The following is a 19,861-nucleotide window of genomic DNA, read 5'->3' on the forward strand; positions in this document are numbered from 1 at the left end:
TGAAATAAGCCAGGCGGTGGAAGACAAATACTGTATGAAGTTACTACTGCTCTGATGCTGGTTGTCTTCTCATATAGGAAGAAATCTACTTTTTCTAGAAATCACAGCTTAGGAAAACAAACAAACCAAAAATTGACTAGAGCTTATAGGGAACAGTTACACAATTTGGCTTTTTAGTCATTAATCTCATCCTACCTCACTCTAAAACTATGAAGTATCTAGATTCTGTGATCAGTTCCTCTTCACTGAACCGCCTTGTTTGTCAAGTGCAAGTGTAGGCATCATATCTCCTCCACGGGCGGCACCGACAGCAATGAACGAGGTGACGTGGTGCTCACCCTGAGGAGTTCATACAGAGGAGACAGACAACTGTCACCTGTAAAAAGTGTTCCACACCTATGTGGCCTCCATCATGAGACCTACCCACCTTCTCTTCAGCTTTAAGGATATAAATTAAAAGAGAAGAAAGGCTCAATATCACCAGTATGTTCAAGGGCAGTAAGATGTAAATGACCAGATGTCAGGTCACAGTGTGGTTTTTCTGAGCGGTAAGCAGTGGGCTGCTGTATGTTTCCCAGCTCCTAAATTGTATTAATGTGCCCATGCCCCATCCTCAACTCCCCCAAACACTTTCAAGTGCCTGCCCTCCAAACCTGACAGGATAGAGAACCTAGCTCAGTGTCAGGATTTCTGGATTGTAGTCCTGCCTTGAGAGAGAAAGAAAAAAAGATTATTTGCTTATTTTGGGGTCTGAGAAATCCTATCTGAAATGCTAATCTCATTAAATTCTTCCCAAGTCTGTGGAGTACTACTCTTAGTTGAACACATGAGAAAACTGAGGCTTGGAGATTTGGGGTGACTTGTTGAAATTTTTGTGGCTAGGCAGGATTTGAATCTTGGACTCCCAATAATCACATTTCACACTTAATGAGAGCCCACTGTGTATTCACTGGGTCTTCTTAAGCTCTTTATGTCGTCCATCCCAGTTAATTCCCACAGCACCCGCGGGAGGCAAATACTTTACTGTGGTGACTCGGAGGGTGTAGAGAAGTGAGTGACTTTCCTCAAGTTGGAAACCAGGGCTGGCACTTCAAGCTAGAAGTTTCTGGTTCCAGAATTCATGCTTTGTGGCAAAAGGTTTATTGAAAATCCAGGCCCTTCTAAATTCATATTCTGTGCTCTATGCAGTCAATCAGGCTTGATGTTAAACAGTGTTCAAGAACTAGCAATAACGCTTGGGTGTCAAACTCATTTTCACTGGGGGCCACATCAGCCTTGCGGTTGCCTTCAAAGGACTGAATGTAATTTTAGGACTGTATACACGTAACTACTCCTTAACAGTTAAGCCAGAGCTCGGCACTGCCGCTGGGTAGAAACAAGGTGCTGGGCCAGATAAAACAAGGTGGAGGGCTGGGTTTGGCCTGCGGGCCTTGTGTCTGCCGCCTGTGCAATAACATGTCCTCTGGCGAGTCAGTAACCTCTCATGATTGGTTTCTTCATTTGTAAAATGGGTGCAATAAGAAGAAGCTGTGGGTCAGCTTTGGGAGGTTTCAGTATGCTTATACACACAGTAGGTCCTCCAACAAAAGAGTGTCTGTCTCTGCCACCTTTCCACAATCATTAGTGCTGCTCCCTCCTTAACTCCCTGTCTCCCCTCAGCAGAACTATGTATTTATTTGTCTATCTATCCATCTTATCTATCTATCATCTATCTATCTATCTATCTATCTATCTATCTATCTATCTATCATCTATCTATTTATCACCTATCATCTATTGCAAAAGAAGGCTGTGGATCTACTTTCTCTCTCTTGAGATTGATGAAGCCAACCCAGGGCTAAAGAGAAGAAAATGCCCAACAGCGAGTATTCCTGAAGTGCCCAGGCTCTACCCAGAAAGCTTTGCTTCCATTACTGAGTATAACTAGCCCCTGGGAGGTATTGCAGCCGCCTGCTGAACGTGATGACGCGTGGAAGGCTGCAGCAGTGACTCAGAGATTAAGGACTGCGCCAGAGGACAGGAGCAGGCCCTCCGAGAGCCATACCACAGGCAGCAGAGTCTAAACGGGGTCCTAGGGGCCAGTATATTCAGTAGACGGCATCTGCAGTTTGGAGGAGGGTGAGAGCATGAGCAAGCTGAGCAGTGGGGGGGCTGCCTCAAGCATGATGTGTGGTGGTGGCTAGAGGTTGGTAAGGGAAGAAAAGAACAAGCAAACAATGGTGTCAGGGCCTGTTGAAATAGGGGTGGCTTTGTTTCTGCGTGAAGCCATCCCTTTCAGTTCCCCACCTCACTCCTCTGCCCCGACACTCCATATTAACCACTACAACATGAGTTGAAAAGCAACTTGAACTGGTTTCACGGAACTGTACGTCAGAAGGTTGACGAGGCCCGTATGAAATGAAAGCGACTATCTGGCTCGTAGAAACAGTTGTAGACGCGTATTTTACGTGGGAGGCTGTAGATAGATATTGATGAAGTAAGATTTGTGGACAAAACTCAAGTATAGGGATAATTCACTAGTAACTCTTCTCAAATAATCAAATGTGAACATTTTCACACCGAAGTGGTGTATAAATGGAACAACTTTTTTTGGAGAGAATTTGGCAGAATGTATCAATGTTCTTATTTTATATACTCTTTGCCCCCTCCCCCACAATTTCATGTTTAAAATTTTTCCTGATTAGCTGTTCAAAAGTACAGGCTAAGTATTTTTTATACTAGCAAAAGATTGGAAACAACCTAAGTGTCCCACAGTAGGGGATTGCTAAGATAAATTAGGATAGAGCCCATGTGGGTAACAATTATATGGTTTTAAAATCACATTTTAGGCATATTTTAAAAATGAAACCTTTACTAGAAAAAGTAGATGAAAAACGCGTGTGAAGTGACACCAACACTGATAGTGAATGGGCATAACGTACATTTTGATGATGTATGGATGAAAAACTAGAAGAAATACACCAACATTTTTTATAGTGGAATTACAGATGTTTTAAGATAATTTCTAAATGCATTTGTCTGCTATAAACATAATGGAAAAGAGAAATAGTCTTTTATTTTCCAAATAGTAATATACAAGGGAAAGTTTCTGACAGGCTATTTAAGAGTTAAAGAGCTTAGTCATGATATTTTTTATGTATATCTCTATATACATATTTATACATTCACATTTTAATCATTTGTTTTTACTACTAGTATCTTTTAGGTATTCTAGTTTTTTTTTTTCTTTAAAGATATTAGTTCTTGGTTTCTTGAAAGCTGTGTTCCTTCATCTTTTTGGTCCTCAAATGTTGATTTCAAAGGCAGTTCTGCAGGGTACCAAGGAGTTCATTCGTGGAGGTGAAGGAACACGCAGCTCATGACCATCTTTCCATCCCCGTCAACACCAGCTTTCATCATTCAATTTCCTTTCATCGCTTTGGTCAAGAGGAGGGGCAGAACATTTTGAGTTGGAGTACTATTCAGAGACAATTCATTTCTGCCTTCTGTCTTCACACACCCAAGGGATCCAGGATCAGAAAGGCGAAGTTCTCCCACCTCATTTTCGGATCAGCTTTCTCTACCTGCATCACTGCATGGTACAGAAAACAGGTATCAGTTGCTATTATTCACTCATATCTTTGTACCTGAGTACAAAGAAAAGATTCTAGGAAAAATATTTTAGGAATATGGTATTTTATTAATTACAAATGACTAGGCATGAGTATGTGATGGATAGGAAAGCATTCTCAATTGATTGCATCAGAACCCCATTAACTCTGAAGGGAATGTGAAACTCTAGTTCAGCGTGCATGGGAATTTATTTTCTCTTATAATGTGCTATGATTTGTGCTTGATGTTATCAAAATAAAGAAGAGGGATTTGGGGGGTTAGTCACTTTTAATTTGGACTTAATGATTTCCATGTTATTGATCTTGAAAGATTTTGTACCAGAAAAGACTCCTTTTATTTAGGAAATTGGAGAAAATGTGAATAGTAAAGCTTAGAAAATTTAGTAAATTAAAATAAAATTTTAAAAGAATATAGTTATGTGTACAATGTGTTTTCCATATTTTCTGTTTCTTGTGTGTCGTATTACATTGATTAATGTAAGGAACAAGGTACATTCCAAATATTTATTATTTAATAATTTATTTTTATGTTGATATAAATTGCAATTTTATGGATATTACCTAACGACTGCTTTAAAAATTTTTATTTTAACATGATATCTCTGGCAACATCATACGCAGAAAGATTATTTCTAAAATTTTAAGGTACATTTTTGGGATTAAAAATGCAGGTGTTTGGCTCCAACCTGAGATTTTTATTCAGCAACATCTTACATGGGGCACTGGAATCTGGAATGTTAACCAATCGGCAATGTCAACTCTCAAATAATTCTTCTGCAGATGGTGTATGGGGTACATTTTGGGAAACACTCTGGTTGAGTCATTTTATAGTTGAAAAGAATTCATGAACTCTTTAAGATATGTAGAGTTGAACACACATTTTTTAAGTTAAGATATTTATTTTTTTTCTGAATTTCAAAAATGTAGAGTATATTTTTTAATTGATAATTTTAAAAGTGTTGTAGTCATTTAGAATGGTACCAATTTTGCCTAACTTTTGTTTGTATATATTGGGCATTTTGAGCTAGATTGGCTAAGTGAATAGGACCCAGCCGACTCAATCTGTTGGTAGATATTAAAAAAATCTTTTTGTATTTTCTAATAATTACGGGCATAATGTAATATAAGTTTTTATATAAATCAGTCTCAGTGCAAGTGCTCTAGGCATTCAAAGTAGTGAACGAACACACATTCACACCACAGGCAGACACACACACATCTCTCGTTTCTGATGTGTTTCTATAGACTAAAGTTTTAAATTTTCTTTAGACAGAAATCGTCCTGCTGCAAGGTTTTAATGCAAAAGACTTTTTCTCCACACTCCAGAGATGAGCAACGAGGAAGCAATTTATTTAACCCCGACAGATCTTCAGTTTACTTCGGCGTCACCAGAGAGAATAAGGCCTGGGGGTACCCAACGGCCTGGGAAAAGTGAGGGCAGAGGTATACGTTTAAGTATCTGGATTCATTGGGTTCTTATGAATTGTCAAACTCTCAAAGTTAAAAAAAAAGTTTTTATCTGTACTGCAGGTTCTCTGATGGTAATACCCAACCATAAGGAGGGTAGTAGTAGAACTATTTTTTTTTAGGTTTGTGAGAATGGAAAAATTAATAAATTCTTTAAATTTGAGAAGCTAATGAATGTTTTCATTCAAATTTGGTCAGAGGAATTTTTGAGGCCTTCAAAAGTAAAGAATAGACTAGAATCTCAAGAAAACATTGCATTTTGTAGAGAAATAAAAGTCTAAGAGAATGTTTAAGAGATGAAAACTACGATTTTATTCAGACAAAAGGTATTTTAGATGTCTTATGTTTACTGGACCTTGATGGCAATGAAGCTGCAAAAAAAAGTGTTCAAAGCGAAGAGGCATTCTAAGTTTTCCGTTCTCTCTCTCTACCTTCAAATATTGTCACAAATTCTAAATTGAGAGTAATTTTTACTATTTTAATACAGTGATGATAAGACACAGAGCTTTCAGATGCTGAGAACACAAACAGAGGAAGATAAAGATAGCATTGCCTAGTGAAAAATAGAATTGGTGAGAAGGGAAAGTAGATCTCTAGAGATGCCTTTAAGGATGGCCCCCAATCCCATTTGCTGCACCAGAGTATCCATGGTTGGACACCATTGTCTCAAGATTTTGGGCTGCTTTTTCTTTCCTCTTCACGATTAGTTGTGATCACAGCAAGGAAGGAGTACACACGCTAGTGCGGATGCTGATAAATGTGTGCTATGCCTTTTGCCACCTGTGCCTTTCTAAGGGGATGTATGCTTGAAATCCTATAGAATTGCTCTTGTGTGTAGATTTCTCCAATGAGTGTGTATCAGTCAAAAATCGGAAACTTTAAAACAGTAACTACTAGATTACAAATTTAGGTCAATTTTGTACAATAAAATTTTGTAAGATTTTTAGAGAACATTTCTTGCTTTGTTTCAATGGTGTCCTAGGGAAGGTTAGTAGTGGGCTAAGCTCTGTCCCTGATGGTTATTATTTTTTTCTTTCTTTAGAGTTTACAGTACCCTGGTGTCTCATTGCAGTGACTCTTGGGATCCTTTGTTTACTCCTATGGATTATGGTCATAGTGTTGAGAACAATGAGTGAGTAATTGGAATATATCCTTTAAGCCCGAGTAATAGCACTAATCACCAATATTGCAGGTACTAAGAATACTCCATCAATTTTCCCCTGGCTGTAATAAGGGAATGTTCCAAGTGGCTTTTTCTGGTGACTTTTCCCATCATGTCAGGGTGTTATTTTCACATCACTCACCTGTTTCAATGACTCTGCAGCTGTAATGAGCTGCCTCATTCTTTATAAACACGGGGATATTTCATCTGGTGCAGGACTTAGAGTACTCTGCATTCTGGGTTTATTTTAGACCATTGTGAATCTTAGATAAACATTCTTTGAGAAACAACTGTTCAAAAGAGATTATTCTCTCTTATTTTTCTAAGAATACAGTGAAGAAATGATTTAGTAAAAAGAGTGATTCTGTACAACAATGTTAGAATCATGAATTCATCAACTTTTATCTTTTATTTGAATTCCTTGGTATCTTTGGAGAAAATCACTAATATATCACACTCCGATAAAATGACATAGTTGCATCATCCTCCTTTCTCCTCTAATAATGATGGTACTATTTCTTCATGTTTCTTACTGCAGATTTTCATACTCAGAAGATGTGTTGCTAAATGTTAACTGACTGATTTTTACCTATTTTTAAATAATGTGCTATTAAAATGAGTTTAAACTGAATGGTAAGGTGTTGCCATCACAATTTTATTCAGATCTCTTATGTTATTTATTCTTCACTTAAGTGGCTGATAGTGAGAAGTTTGATGTTTCCATTTCTATGGTCAATATACTGAGGTGTTACTTTCTAAATGTCAAATTGCTAATTAAAGTAATGAAATGAGTTGATTGTGAAAGGGATATTTTTCTCTTTAATTTCAACACTTAAGCATTATGAGTATAGTTCTGTATAATATCTATTCTGTTAATTTTAGTTTTTCAGTGTATTCAAGAAAAACATCAACAGGATGAAATTCTGCAAAACCTCAGGCTAAAGTACCACATTATGCAAAGTAACAACTTTACGAAGCAACTTTTGACAAATAAGACTTTAGCATCTGACATTACCAAAAATAAAATGCTTCAGCAGACAAAGGAACCAGTCTCACCCTTATTGGAAAAGAACAGCTGTCATAGAAAAAATATATGTTCAAAATCTACGCAAAGTACAGGTATGAAGGAAATCTTAATGAGAAATTGCATGATTTTTCATTATTTCTTCTTCTGCAAAAGCTTCAAAGTTAATAACAGGCTTGTGATATCTGCTAGTTGTCTAGGTCTACTGGAAATTTTTAATGTATGCTTCTTAGAAATAATATGAGTATTTGGGATTGCTCATTTCAAATATGGGGTTGAGATCCCAGGACCCGTGTTTGCACTAGTAGACCCTGTGTTTCCCAAAATTCGCTGGCAATTCTCACATTCCTACCGCCCCCAGAAGGCAGGACAGTATGCTAGCTCCCCTTAAAACTCAGATCATTTTGCACTTGTGGGCCCATTAGTCACTTTACTTTGTCGCTGACATTAAACATGAATGCTATAAAAATATAGCCTTATTTTTAAGGCTGAGTCATTCTGCAAGTGTGTATGGAACACACTTCTTTTTATCTGTTCATCTGTTGATGGACAGTTGGGCTGTTTCCGTGTCTTGGCTACTGTGAATAATGCTGTGTTGGACACGGGACTGCAGCTGTCTCTTGCCCTTCCAGGACCTTGGTGAACCACATGTTATCATTATCGATAGCCACTGAGATTTCATTTAGTTATGGAAGGCTGGTAAATACACATATATAAATAAATATACATATAATGTATATTTATATACAACTATATAATATGTAAATACAATAATACAAACCAAAATGCATATAAATATAATAATTCATAACAATATAAATTATTATATTCAATATAATAGTTTATATAAATTATGTATCCAATATAATAATTTATGTAAGTTATATATTCAGTACAATGGTTTAAAATAATATAAATAACATGTATAGATTATTATTCACAAATAATATAATAATTATATTATATAATGATATAAATATTATATATTGTTTGTGTATAGTTATATAAATAATTCATATATTCACATATAATAATTTACATGTAAATTATTGTATAACACATAACGATATTTTATATATTATATAAATTAGTATATGAATATTATATAAATAATATATAATACAAATATATAAATGATACAGAATATAAATAATATAATATGGATAGCTTATATTATAATATAATTATTATGTAAATAAATATAAATATAAATGTATATATACTATACCTATACATACATATACATATATATATATATTGCTCTGTGTAACAGAATGCCAGATAACAACATTTAATGTTTTACATGATATGTTGTAGGCAAAATTGATGCAGAACACTTGTCCTGTTGTGGAGAAAACTGTTACTTGTTTACCGATGAAGATAAAAACTGGAATGGATGTGAACAGGCTTGCCGAAGTTACGGATCATCTCTTTTGAAGATAGATGATGAAGATGAACTGGTATCGTGGATGATTATATTCACTTTTATTCTTCTGGACTCTGTCTCACACCCTCAGACCCAAGATACTGAGCACTGGGGGAGGGGCCCAGAAAAAGGAACCTTCAGCTATTCTTTGTGTTATGTCTGTTGAGTGGGCAAAAATTATATAGTAAACAGTCTCCCAGGAGACTGCCCACTAACAGGAACATTTTCTTGTATTTACTAAGCATTCAATACATATTACCTATCATGACCATTATCATTTCCAAAATGGAACCCCCTTTGGGGATGCAGTTGGGGTCTTTGCAATCATTCCTTCTAAGGAATCTGCAAGGAAACCACTCACAGAGAAAGATGCCTTTTTCGAGGAAGTACTTAGTTGTTTGGTAAACACAGGCTGGAGCTAGTAGTTATTTCTCCCAATAAGGTGGCAACTAAAATCTTGGAGTAACGTGGTCAAGAGTGACTGGAAGGAATCCAGGAGCCAGGCTGCCTGCAGTCAAGCCCAGCTCTGGCACTTACTAGTTGAGCAACCTTTGGTAAATTACTTAACCTCTCCCAGCTTCAGTTTCCCCACCTGCAAAACGGAGATGATGAGAAACATGAAACTGGCAACAGTTTTACAATTTAGCCTCTTGATGACCTTCACTGCATCTGCAAGCAACATTTACTTGATCAGTATTCCTATATATTATGTCAAGATGTATATCTTTCAAAAAGAATTGTAAAAGGGTAAAATAGTGACACAATATCAAAATTATCTATTCAATTTATTACTAATAAAAACTATCCACATGCACACAATGTATTTTTACAGAGAAATGTTTGCAAAGATCAGCCTTGAAATATGTATTTCTTATTTAGGAAAACAACACAAAATTTATACACAGATCTAATAGATATTTTAATAATACAGAAGAATTTATGTTGTCATAAAATATTAAAAACACAGTTAATTTTAAACCTACATTTTAAAACACATTCATTGAATCAGACAATGTGTAATATGTCACTTTGAGAAATTACATTTTTGGACTAGTAAACATTTCTCAATTCAGCCCCTTTTTTCTTTACCCCTTCCAACTACTGAACCAACAGCAGAGCTTTCTCTTATGAGGGTGAAGGTGTTAATGTACACCTGCCACCTGCGCTTGTTATTTTAATATATTTGTTTTGAAGATTCCCTCTTTCCCTTAATATTTAATAATTATCTTTTTATATCCTTAAATACTTTTCTGGGGCATGATTTTGAATTGGCTCATGAAGTATCACAAATTACTTAACAAATTCCTATTGTTTGATATTTTGATTTTTTCCCACATTTTAAATAATCTATGACACTGGCAGCTGTTTCTGACATAAATAATCTACTAGGAGAAAATTATGTTGGGAAATGAATACACAGGGGTTAAGGGTCGAGAGGGCTTTCTAGGAAGGGGGTGTGCAGCTGATGTGGAGAGCAGCGAAGCACTAGCCACTGAGACAGCTGGCCACTTTTCCTATCCTCTCCATTCGCCTGACAGAGGGAACTTTTTAGTCACATGATATGTTTTGATTTTTGATAGGCCTTCATTCAACAGCAGACCTATAAAAATAACTACTGGATTGGATTATCATATAATGAAAGGAAAAGTAAATGGGAATGGATTGGCAAAGGAACACCTGGCATGTAAGTCTCTGGAATGCGTTTAATCTCTAACATTGGGGTTGGGGCTGAAGTATTATAGCTAAAAAGTATCTTCTCTCATTTCACACAACTTAACTCATTTTCAAGTAGAGGTGATTGTTAAGAATAAGTAGAATGATTAAGAAAGCGTTTGGGGAAATATAGTTGAAAAGGAAGAGAACCGTCATACAGAGTTACTAATAATAAAATTGTGATGCTAAACACATACTTGGAAGAATATGTGTTATTAGGCTCACAAAACTAAACACAACCATGAAGTGATGTGAAGGGATTGGACCATCCTGATTTAGCCACAGTGGCCCCTCACATAATCACAAATGAGTATTCTGAGCATCCCAATTCATCTGAAACTCCTTCATTAGTTTACGTACATGTTTATATATTATTTATAAACATATGTGAGTATACACACATACACACCTTTAGTCCTATTACAAGTATAGTATTTTGTAAACTCTTAGGTTTACATGAAGATATAATCTGCTATTAAACTGTTCGATGATTTAAAAAAAAATCTTAACTATTATATTTTTACTTTTAGGAATTCCGTTTTCAAATCTCCTTGCTAATTACCCATTTCTTTTCAAGCTGTCTTTTATTTCCTTGATAATGGTAAACATACTTATTTTATACTTGGTATGTAATAATTCTAGTGGTTTAAGTTTTGTGGGTCTAATCTATTGTTTCTGCTGGGTTTTGTTCATAATGCCATTTTCTTCGTTTAGTGATTAGTGATATTGTTTCCTTTTTGAGCTGCTGTGGAAATTATTTGAGAACTGAGATGAAGGCAACTTCCTCCAGAAAGAGTTTGCCTCCGTTGGAGGCCTCGAGGCGCTATGAACGTGGGCCACTTTTAATCCTAAATTTGGGCCCTGCGGGTCATGCAGTTCTAGGCTGTGAACCTACACAGGACGTGATGCAGGAAATTACCTCGGCACACTCATAGCCTGTGAGTGCACTCAGGGCAACTGTCTCAGAGGTCACAGGGGGGAAAGGTCATCATGGGTCATTGTAAGATGCTCAAATTTTTTTTGAAGTGGTAATGATTATAATATTTACTGAGTGTTCACTACATGCCAGGCACAGTTGATGCATTTCCATGAACTGGTTTAATGCTTACAAACACTAGATGATGTCGGTACTATTATTACACCCATTTACGGATGAGGAGACCGAGAGTGAGACACTAAGTGTTTTGCTCAACATCATATTCAAGAGTCTGCCTTTTAACCAATTAGAGAGTTACGAAAAGGAGATGCGCAAATTTTATGGTAAATCAAATAAATTTAAAACACATCAAAGTCCACCAGGGGAAAGAAATGAGACAGCTTATCACACTTGGGTGGGGTGGTGTGGGATAGGTTGTCACACTAGGTGCAGGCACGAGAGAGGATCACTTGCGTCCTGGGTTATACAGTCTTCCCACGGCCTGACTCTTCTTGCTGCAAAACACTTTCCTGATCTGGTGATGGTGTGGTTTCTAAAACCAGACTTGACATTTGAGTAACAGGCAGAAGAGAAGGTTCTTGTGGCTGGACACACCTTTTCTGGATTGGGGAGATGAGGGAGCATGTTAAGCCTGACCACAGCTGCAGCTTCCCAATTAACCTAAGGAGCAGCTATGGATTTTATTTGTGTTTCCTGGGCAGAGGACGAGCATAAGTGTCGCCAATGATGACGAACTTAAGACGTCATGAATGTGGAGTACCTATGTGCTTCATGTTCATTTTGTATATGATCGTTAGTCTCGATTCTCCCTTTTCTATGTTCAGCACATGTGACCATAGTGTATCTACTTACCGTATCTATACCTTAACATGTCTTCTGGTTACTTATCCATATTTAACTTATCTTACGTGTTCGGCAATGCCTCACAAGCTGTTTAGTTTCATTTATCTTGTTTGTTTCCTTTTTTTTTTTTTCCTGTAGCAGATTTGAATACTCTTAAATAGTACAGCAAATGCAAATTACATGAGGGATGGTTTATGATTTTGGATTCGTTCATGGGATTATTCTTTTGCTCTTCTGCTGAAATCTCAGGTTCAAAACAGTTCTATGGTGTTTATACTGATGATACATCCCTTTGGCCTCAACCCTATGCACTTTTCTCCTATTTAGGGCAGTGGGTGAAATTCCTTATTGAGCCTCCACAATCAGTTAAGGGAAAACCGGCTGCAGCCCTTCACTTACCCTCCTGGGTTCCCACCTTTGCTCAATCACCCTCAGACTGAGTGTGAATGTGCTTGTTGCCTGCCAGTTCATAAATTTATTCAAGAAGGTTTACATTTTTTTGTATTCAACATTTTTCATTGTTTTTAATAGAAAGGTTTCTAGCACCTAATTCACCACTTTTCTGAAATAGAAGTCCTACTTTTAGATATTTTTCAATAGATCGCCACGTTTTAGCTAATGGTTAGCTATGGGATTGAGATGAAAAAGAAACAAAACAAATGACACCATTGAGTAAACAGCTTCATTTCTGACGGTATTCCAATTCTACTTTTTTCTCCATAGAGTGTGTATACACATGCCACCTGGTTATCTGTTTCACAGAAATTCAGTTCTTGTCTTTTTAATCTCTTACCTGTATTGAAAAAAATAACGTAAGAAAACATGTTTGATATGTCATAATCCCATAGCAATACTGCGAGTAATTTTGCCTTCTGGCCAACAATTTCCAGTGTGGAATAAAATGGGAGATTATGGGTGTAATTAAGAGGCTATGCGAGAGTCTATCTGATATGTTAAGAGCCCAAGACAATCATTTAGTGATGAAGTCATGATTAACTTGACTATTTCTGAACTTTAGCCAACTGACTTAAAAATTACGATTCATGTTACTGCGAGCTTCAGAATTAAACAACGGACTGTGCATGTTTTCTGTTTTACAGTAATTCTGCCGTAATGAGCGTGATTCCTGGGAGAGGACAATGTGCATTTTTAACCTCAACGAGAATAACAGCTATGCCGTGCTCCAAAACCTACAACTGCATCTGTAAGTGGAGCGTTTTCCCTGCGTTTCACGCACTACAAAGACAAGGTAAAGTGGAGTGTTGTCATTTTTAGTGTGTTTCCTGTAATAATATGTGGTTACTTAACAAAGTCATGTTCTCGATTGCAGGGCAGTCCAATTAAAACACAGATGAGCAGGACGGTGAGAAAATCCTCTTCTGGATAATGATTTGAGATATCAGACATCCTCGGTCTTCTTGGGGAAGAGGAGATTTTGCCTTTGGAGAGCAGCTACCCTTCTCTTTAATGGGCTTGTGGAATTATTCTCTCTTTCTCTTTCCCTGCACTACCCACAGAACCAACTAGAAAACTCATAAATACCTGGGTCTTCTCCTTATTTTTAGGATAAACCATTTCAATAGTCTCCAGCTTTGAGAGGGAGCACAATTAAGAACTAAAAATATAGATATCATTTTCCCCCATCTAGCTGCTTACCTCTCATCTTTAAAAATATATTTTGCTGTAATTTCAAACTTGCTGAGTAGTTCAAACAACACTTTAAGGAACTCTCATATAATATAACCTTTGCCCACAGTTAGCATTTGCTTATATTTAACTATCTGCACTTTATTGAATTCTCTCTTTATCTCTCTCTCCCCCATTGCTGATTCATTTGATAATTAATTGAGAATATTATGTCCCCTTGTCTAAATATTCTACCAGAACACGGACTTAGTCTTGTATAACCATAGCAAAATTATCAAAATCAGGACATTTAGCACTGATGTAGTACCATGCTTTTGTTTACTGTCCATATTTAAATTTTGTCAGCTGTCTCAGTGATGTTATTTACGGTGATTTTCCTCCATACTCAGGATGGGGCAGTGTACACAGTCCTAAAGTCTCCTTAGTCCCTGTAGTCTGGAACAGTTCTTCATGCTTTTGAGGACTTTCTTGATCTTCCCATTTAAAAGAATCAACTTTATGGAGTTATACTTTGCATGCAAGAGAAAATCAAATTTCAATGGGTTCCTCATTTCACAGGAGAGGAATTCGCACTGAATTGAAAACACGAGCCGGTTGTTGGACAAGTGGGAGTGGATTTAGGAGAAACGGGGTGGAGAGGTCAGAATCATTTGTTCTTATCATTCGGCATTACAGCATACAGAATATGCTGTGCTATGAAATAAGATGGTTTAGGATTAAAACCAAAACAAGACAAAACAAACAGGAGACACTTGTGATTTGTAGCTTCAAAATAAAGGGGTCTTGCCCTCGTTCAGGTGGTTAAAGTGTCATCCTGATACACCAAGGTTGCCGGTTCTATCCCCAGTCAGGGCACATACATGAATCAACCAACAAATAAATCAATAAGTGGAAGAACAAGTCAACCTCTCTCTCTCTCTGTGTGTCTCCTCTCTTCCCTCCCCCCATCCTCTCTCTTTAAAGTCAATAAATAAAAAATTTTAAAAAACGGTTTTAAATCTCTCAGGCAGCCATACTGCAGCTTCTCAGCTGACCTTTTGCTTAAAGCTCTGCTTTTACGTATTCTGACCTATTATTTTAATTTTTTCTAATCACAGTAGGAGGGTAGCCTCTTCAAAATGATCATCTTTGTGTTAACACCTTATAGGTTCGTTAAGGTGTTAAATTAAACGATTTCCCCACCCATCACCGGCACAGCAGCATCCCTCAAGCTTACACAAGACTACAACAAATGGTGAGAAATTCCCACGCAGACTTCACTTAAGAAGGACTTCCAAAGGAATTCTCATACAAGAGGAAGAACATTTGCTCAAATATGATTTTATTTACATACATAACATGTAAATAAGTTTACATATACAATATGTAAATGTAATATGTATATGGGATGTTTAAATTGTAGTGATTTTTTTCTTAAACCGTAATGGAGAAGGTTCTCCTTTCCCCGTATCTTATCTCAATATATTTCTCTACTTTCCAGAAATGACTGAGGGGAATATTTACACAGAAGTAAATATCCTCTTGACAGAAGGAAGAAAATGCCGTCCAGAACTTCCGACAGGAAATATGAGTTTGTTAAGCATGTATTTTCACAAAATCCTAAAACCATAGGTTTCAACAGGACCTTTACAGGTTTAACAGTCACACTGATTCATGAATTTCTCTCTATAACTTCCCTGCCAGGCGGTTATCTACCGTGTTTTAACGCCATCAGGAAAATGTAACGCATTTCTTTTCCAAGGTTAAATCACAGTCTTCAACTGCTCCTCGAATGCTTCTTCATTCTGAATCAAGATTTCCTTCCTGCATCTGATGTGAACAAACACTGCTTGTACGTCTTTAGCTGGTGAAAAGGAAGTAATTCTTCTGATATGCCTCTGACTTCGGAGGCTGGGCCCAGCATCTCAGAGAAGCAGGTCATCGTCTCTTCCTGAGCCTGTGGATTAATTACATTTGAGAAAATACAGGACAGATCATCTTGTTTTGTTTGACATAGAATTAGTGTGTATCTGCTATTTATAAGCTTTTCGTTATTTAGGGAGGTTCATACTAATGCCAACGCATTACGCAGTGCTGTGTGGGCCCGTGTCACCATCCCTCCAAGGGCTCTCCTCCGACTGCCCTTCACAGCGATCCAAGTGGGTGCTGTGTGGGGGCTCATTCCCCTCATCTACAGATGGCCTTCCCAGTGGAAGGACGGAGAGAAAAGACCTGGCTGTTTTGTTTTGGAGAGCTTCCGAGGCTCAGATTTGTAATTATTTTTGCTCTTGTAGATGTAGCAGTTGTAAAATAATATCAAAGAAAATAAAACCACATGCCGTCATTTGTTGCCAGTGGCATGTGGAAGGGGAACTTAGAACCAACATGAATCATTCCCTTCTAATACTTTAAGGATTTATTCAATGTTACAATTTTGTACATTAGCCACTTATTCTTAGATATTTTGGGAAGTCACTATTTGTTGACAGATATTTATATGTACATATAAATTGAGGGTAGAAACACCCATTAAGTAACCCTGAGGCAGATACTGCAACACATCCACGGCAGGTTTCGTGAAAAGATTTTCTTAAACTCATCTTTTTCAGTGTCTTTATGGAGCAGTGTTCCACATCATGCCTCGTCTCCAATAATTGTATGCCTCTGTGTTTTGTGACCCATATAACCAATATTTGTTGGTTTTGGAACACTGCTGCATTAATATTTTAAATTATACATGAATTTCTTCATTTGGTTCATCATTCCAATCTGCTCTTACTTTTACCTAATCACAAGCTGGTTATCGCAGCTTGGCCTTTCTTTGTGAGCTACGTATGCTAGCAGCTGCCAGTGGTACCTAGAGGGCGTTGTGTTTCGGTTGTTGTGGTTTATTGCAGTGCTTTCTTCCACTAAATTAAAAAAAAAATCCTCGAGAATGGAAATTATGATCAAATACCTATCTTAGCACACTTGGGATCTCGAGGGAGACCAGTGTGAAAGGCCATTGCCGATAGTGGGGCGAGTGGCAGAAAAGGACAATGCAGATGTGGTCAGAGGCCAGATAATGAGGTAATTTTGGATATTCATCTTCAGTTCAAAAAGAAGTCATTACAAGCTTTTTATGGAAGAGAGAAAGAGGCAGGCTTTTGGGCATTAGGTGATTTCGTGCTTTGAAGAGGGAAACATTAAGTTGGACCAGGAATGTCTCCTTGTTATCGGCACATAAGGAAACATTGAATCAAGGTACACAGCAGTCAGCTTGAAGGGCCCTTCTATGGGCAAAGCCAGAGCATTTATAACAATAATTAATTAATTAAAATAAATGAACATTTTACCTGATGTGTTTATAATGATACTTAAAAAAGTTTGTAGATATAGGTAGTTGTCATCTGAAAGCCAAACTATAACAGATTATATTTTTAAATGTTTTTATAATAAGCTAATAATTTTATTACATGTGTTGATATAGCTAAGTAAATTTGTTTCTTATTTTTAAATATATATGTGTTTATAAGTTATAAACACAGTATTTGTTTTATCTGTATAAGTAAAGAGAGGAAAATGTTGGGAACTGTAAGTCAAATAGTCCAGAAAAAGCAGAACTAGAAGCAGGATGATCATATATAGTAAGGAAGTGGGAAGGGGGAAAGAGTACAATTTTGTGTGTTAAAATGATGAGTTAGCCAAGTGCCTTAAGTAGGGAGCTAAATGTAAACTTTCGATGCACCGCTTTTCTGCCCATCCGGAGTCTTTCAGCAATGTTTCCTCCCACGGAGCCAAGGACGCAAACCTGCGCAGGCTTGCACATGGTTTGTCTTTAAAATGTATGTAAGTGGGGCATTTGATAAAATGAGGGGGAATGGGCTTGTGAGCATTTTTCTTTTTTAACGTGACCCCATTTAAATAGGCTTTTGCACACTAGCAGATGCTCAAGATGTGATGGGCCTGCTGGTACAGGTATGACATCTGCTACCACCGGTTTCTGCTCAGTCCTATTTTTCTGTTTTTGTTGTTGTTTTTTAACCCCCAGAACACTATAATGTAGTGAACTGGAGGGATCTCTCCCATAAACAGCTTGGCCATCTTTGGCACCTGTGTGGCATCGGAAAACCGAGCTGAGGATTTTCTGGGCTTTTCTTCCCCAGCTTTTTGCCTGATGCCATTTTGACAGAATATGCGCTTTCAAGTGAATCCTTTGCATTTCAGAAAGATCAAGGACTGCGACCAACTCTATCTACAATGACCTGATCCTCTCTTTGGTGGTCTCGGTGGCAGCCCAGCCTTCGCAGGGCCGGGTTCCTGGCCATTGCACACTGTATGACTTTCTTGATGGGAGATCTGTTTGAGAGCTTGGTACCAACAGTGTGTCAGCTGGGTTTTGGCCAGGAAATTATCCTTGTGGATTCCACTCAATGGCATAGTAGAAGGACTATTTTAAGAAACATAATTCAGTTTAATTAATGAACAAGTATTTATTGACTAAATAAAATAAGGATGATTCAAATTACAAAATGAGTAAATATTATTTTCCATTCACAAAAGCCTTTGGTCAAGTTAGCAATGACCAGCGTGCTTTTCTGTAAAGCTGAGGTCAAGCGTTGTGCTCCTCTCAGGCTTCAGCCCTTGGTGGAATAATCACCAGGTGAGAGGTGCCCCAGAAATTCATGTGAATGAGCGAATATCATTTAAAACAGTTTGTAAGCTGTATTTTACATGGCCACTGATCAGTTTTAGAAATCCAAAAAGCAAGAATGCTTTTTGAAAGTTTATAGATCTGTGATATTCCACCTTACAAATTTGATTTTGCTTAGTAGTTTCCACAGGATCTTTTTCAATTCCGATTTTGTAATTTTGGATTATGGCCACCAGATGGCATCAACACACAAACCAAGCTCTAAAATCAAGGCTCCTATTTAAAAATCGTTGGCGAGAGAATACAGTAATAAACATATTCTCATAAACTGCTACTTTATGAAGAAATGTCAGTACACAATTGCTGTAAATAAATTTAGCAAACTATATTTGTAGTCTCCAGAAGGAAATATTTCCCCCCCTTTTATTGAACGGATTGGGGTGACGCTGGGTACAAAATTACACGGGTGTCGGGGGCACAGCTCCACCGCACACCGCCTGGGCACTGCGCTGTGTTCACCACAGGTCAAGCCTCCCCCGTCTGGAAACCTGTCTTCAGAAAGTCATATATGCGGACAAACTGCGACACACTTCGATTTCTACCTTGCGTTATTTGAGTTGCCAGATACCAGAGAAAATCTTGGTTCCAACTATAGTGGAAGGATTAAATACAGATACAACCACACAAATGAGAACTATAAAAGCTTTAAAGTTATTTTAATAAAGTAATCAATAATATGAGAAATGCTTCTCATATTCAATTGTCATGACATTAATTGAAACATTCGGATTGTAAAATAATGTGTTATTCCTACTATGTAAAATATACATAGAATTGATGGAAAGGAGACACATTGACATGATTTGTAAGGCAATTGATTGTAAGGGTTTTTCCCCCCTCAGGTGTTTTATGTTTTCTCAATTTTCAGCATTGAGTAGCTGTAAATAAATTCATATGTTATTAATAAGAATAAATCAAGTATAAAAACAGCAAAGGGAATACAAGTATTTTGTCATTACCATAATTTAAAATTCTTTGTCTTCTACTATGTTCAACCACAAAATATTTATTTATTCAGTAATATCTAATGTTTTTATATGTTAAATATTGCACTAGGTGTTGGTTATACAGAAGTGAATGAGACAAAATTTCTGCCTTTACTAAATGTAGAGTCAACTTGGAGGTATATACATATATATAAGCAGATATTTTGTAACGTAAGTTGACAGATGCAAATCCAAGGACTAATAATGGCATAACAAAATATTTTTTATCCCACTGAGTAATCTCAATTCTCCCAATTTGAACTGTTAAATATTGATGGTTTATGACTGTGGTGTACTGAACTTTGTTACATATTCCTCATTGTTTAAGGATGTCCAAGAGCAAACACGATACACTAATATATAATACTCACAT

At 37.0% G+C, this 19,861-nt stretch overlaps 1 protein-coding gene and 1 long non-coding RNA gene across 2 annotated transcripts; both read left to right on the top strand.

Moving 5' to 3' along the window:
• The first annotated feature begins 3,208 nt into the window (after positions 1–3,208).
• LOC128780604 (uncharacterized) lies at positions 3,209–6,289 on the top strand. Its single transcript, XR_008426532.2, has 3 exons — positions 3,209–3,591; positions 4,881–5,054; positions 6,121–6,289. It is a non-coding gene; the product is annotated as an uncharacterized lncRNA (long non-coding RNA).
• An 839-nt stretch (positions 6,290–7,128) lies between these two features.
• LOC112318527 (killer cell lectin-like receptor 2) lies at positions 7,129–19,329 on the top strand. Its single transcript, XM_053919781.2, has 5 exons — positions 7,129–7,359; positions 8,582–8,724; positions 10,271–10,374; positions 13,284–13,432; positions 13,514–19,329. The coding sequence occupies exons 1-5, from the start codon at positions 7,194–7,196 to the stop codon at positions 13,525–13,527; spliced, it is 576 nt and encodes a 191-aa protein (XP_053775756.2). The 5' UTR covers positions 7,129–7,193; the 3' UTR covers positions 13,528–19,329.
• Positions 19,330–19,861: the final 532 nt, after the last annotated feature.

Source organism: Desmodus rotundus, chromosome 3, assembly GCF_022682495.2.
Source record: "Desmodus rotundus isolate HL8 chromosome 3, HLdesRot8A.1, whole genome shotgun sequence".
Taxonomy (NCBI): domain Eukaryota; kingdom Metazoa; phylum Chordata; class Mammalia; order Chiroptera; family Phyllostomidae; genus Desmodus; species Desmodus rotundus.

Coding starts and splice junctions, on each gene's coding strand:
- LOC112318527 (XM_053919781.2), top strand. CDS start 7,194: ATGCAAAGTAACAACTTTACGAAGCAACTTTTGACAAATAAGACTTTA. Junction 7,360..8,581: donor AAAATCTACGCAAAGTACAG/GTATGAAGGAAA, acceptor GATATGTTGTAG/GCAAAATTGATGCAGAACAC. Junction 10,375..13,283: donor GGCAAAGGAACACCTGGCAT/GTAAGTCTCTGG, acceptor TCTGTTTTACAG/TAATTCTGCCGTAATGAGCG.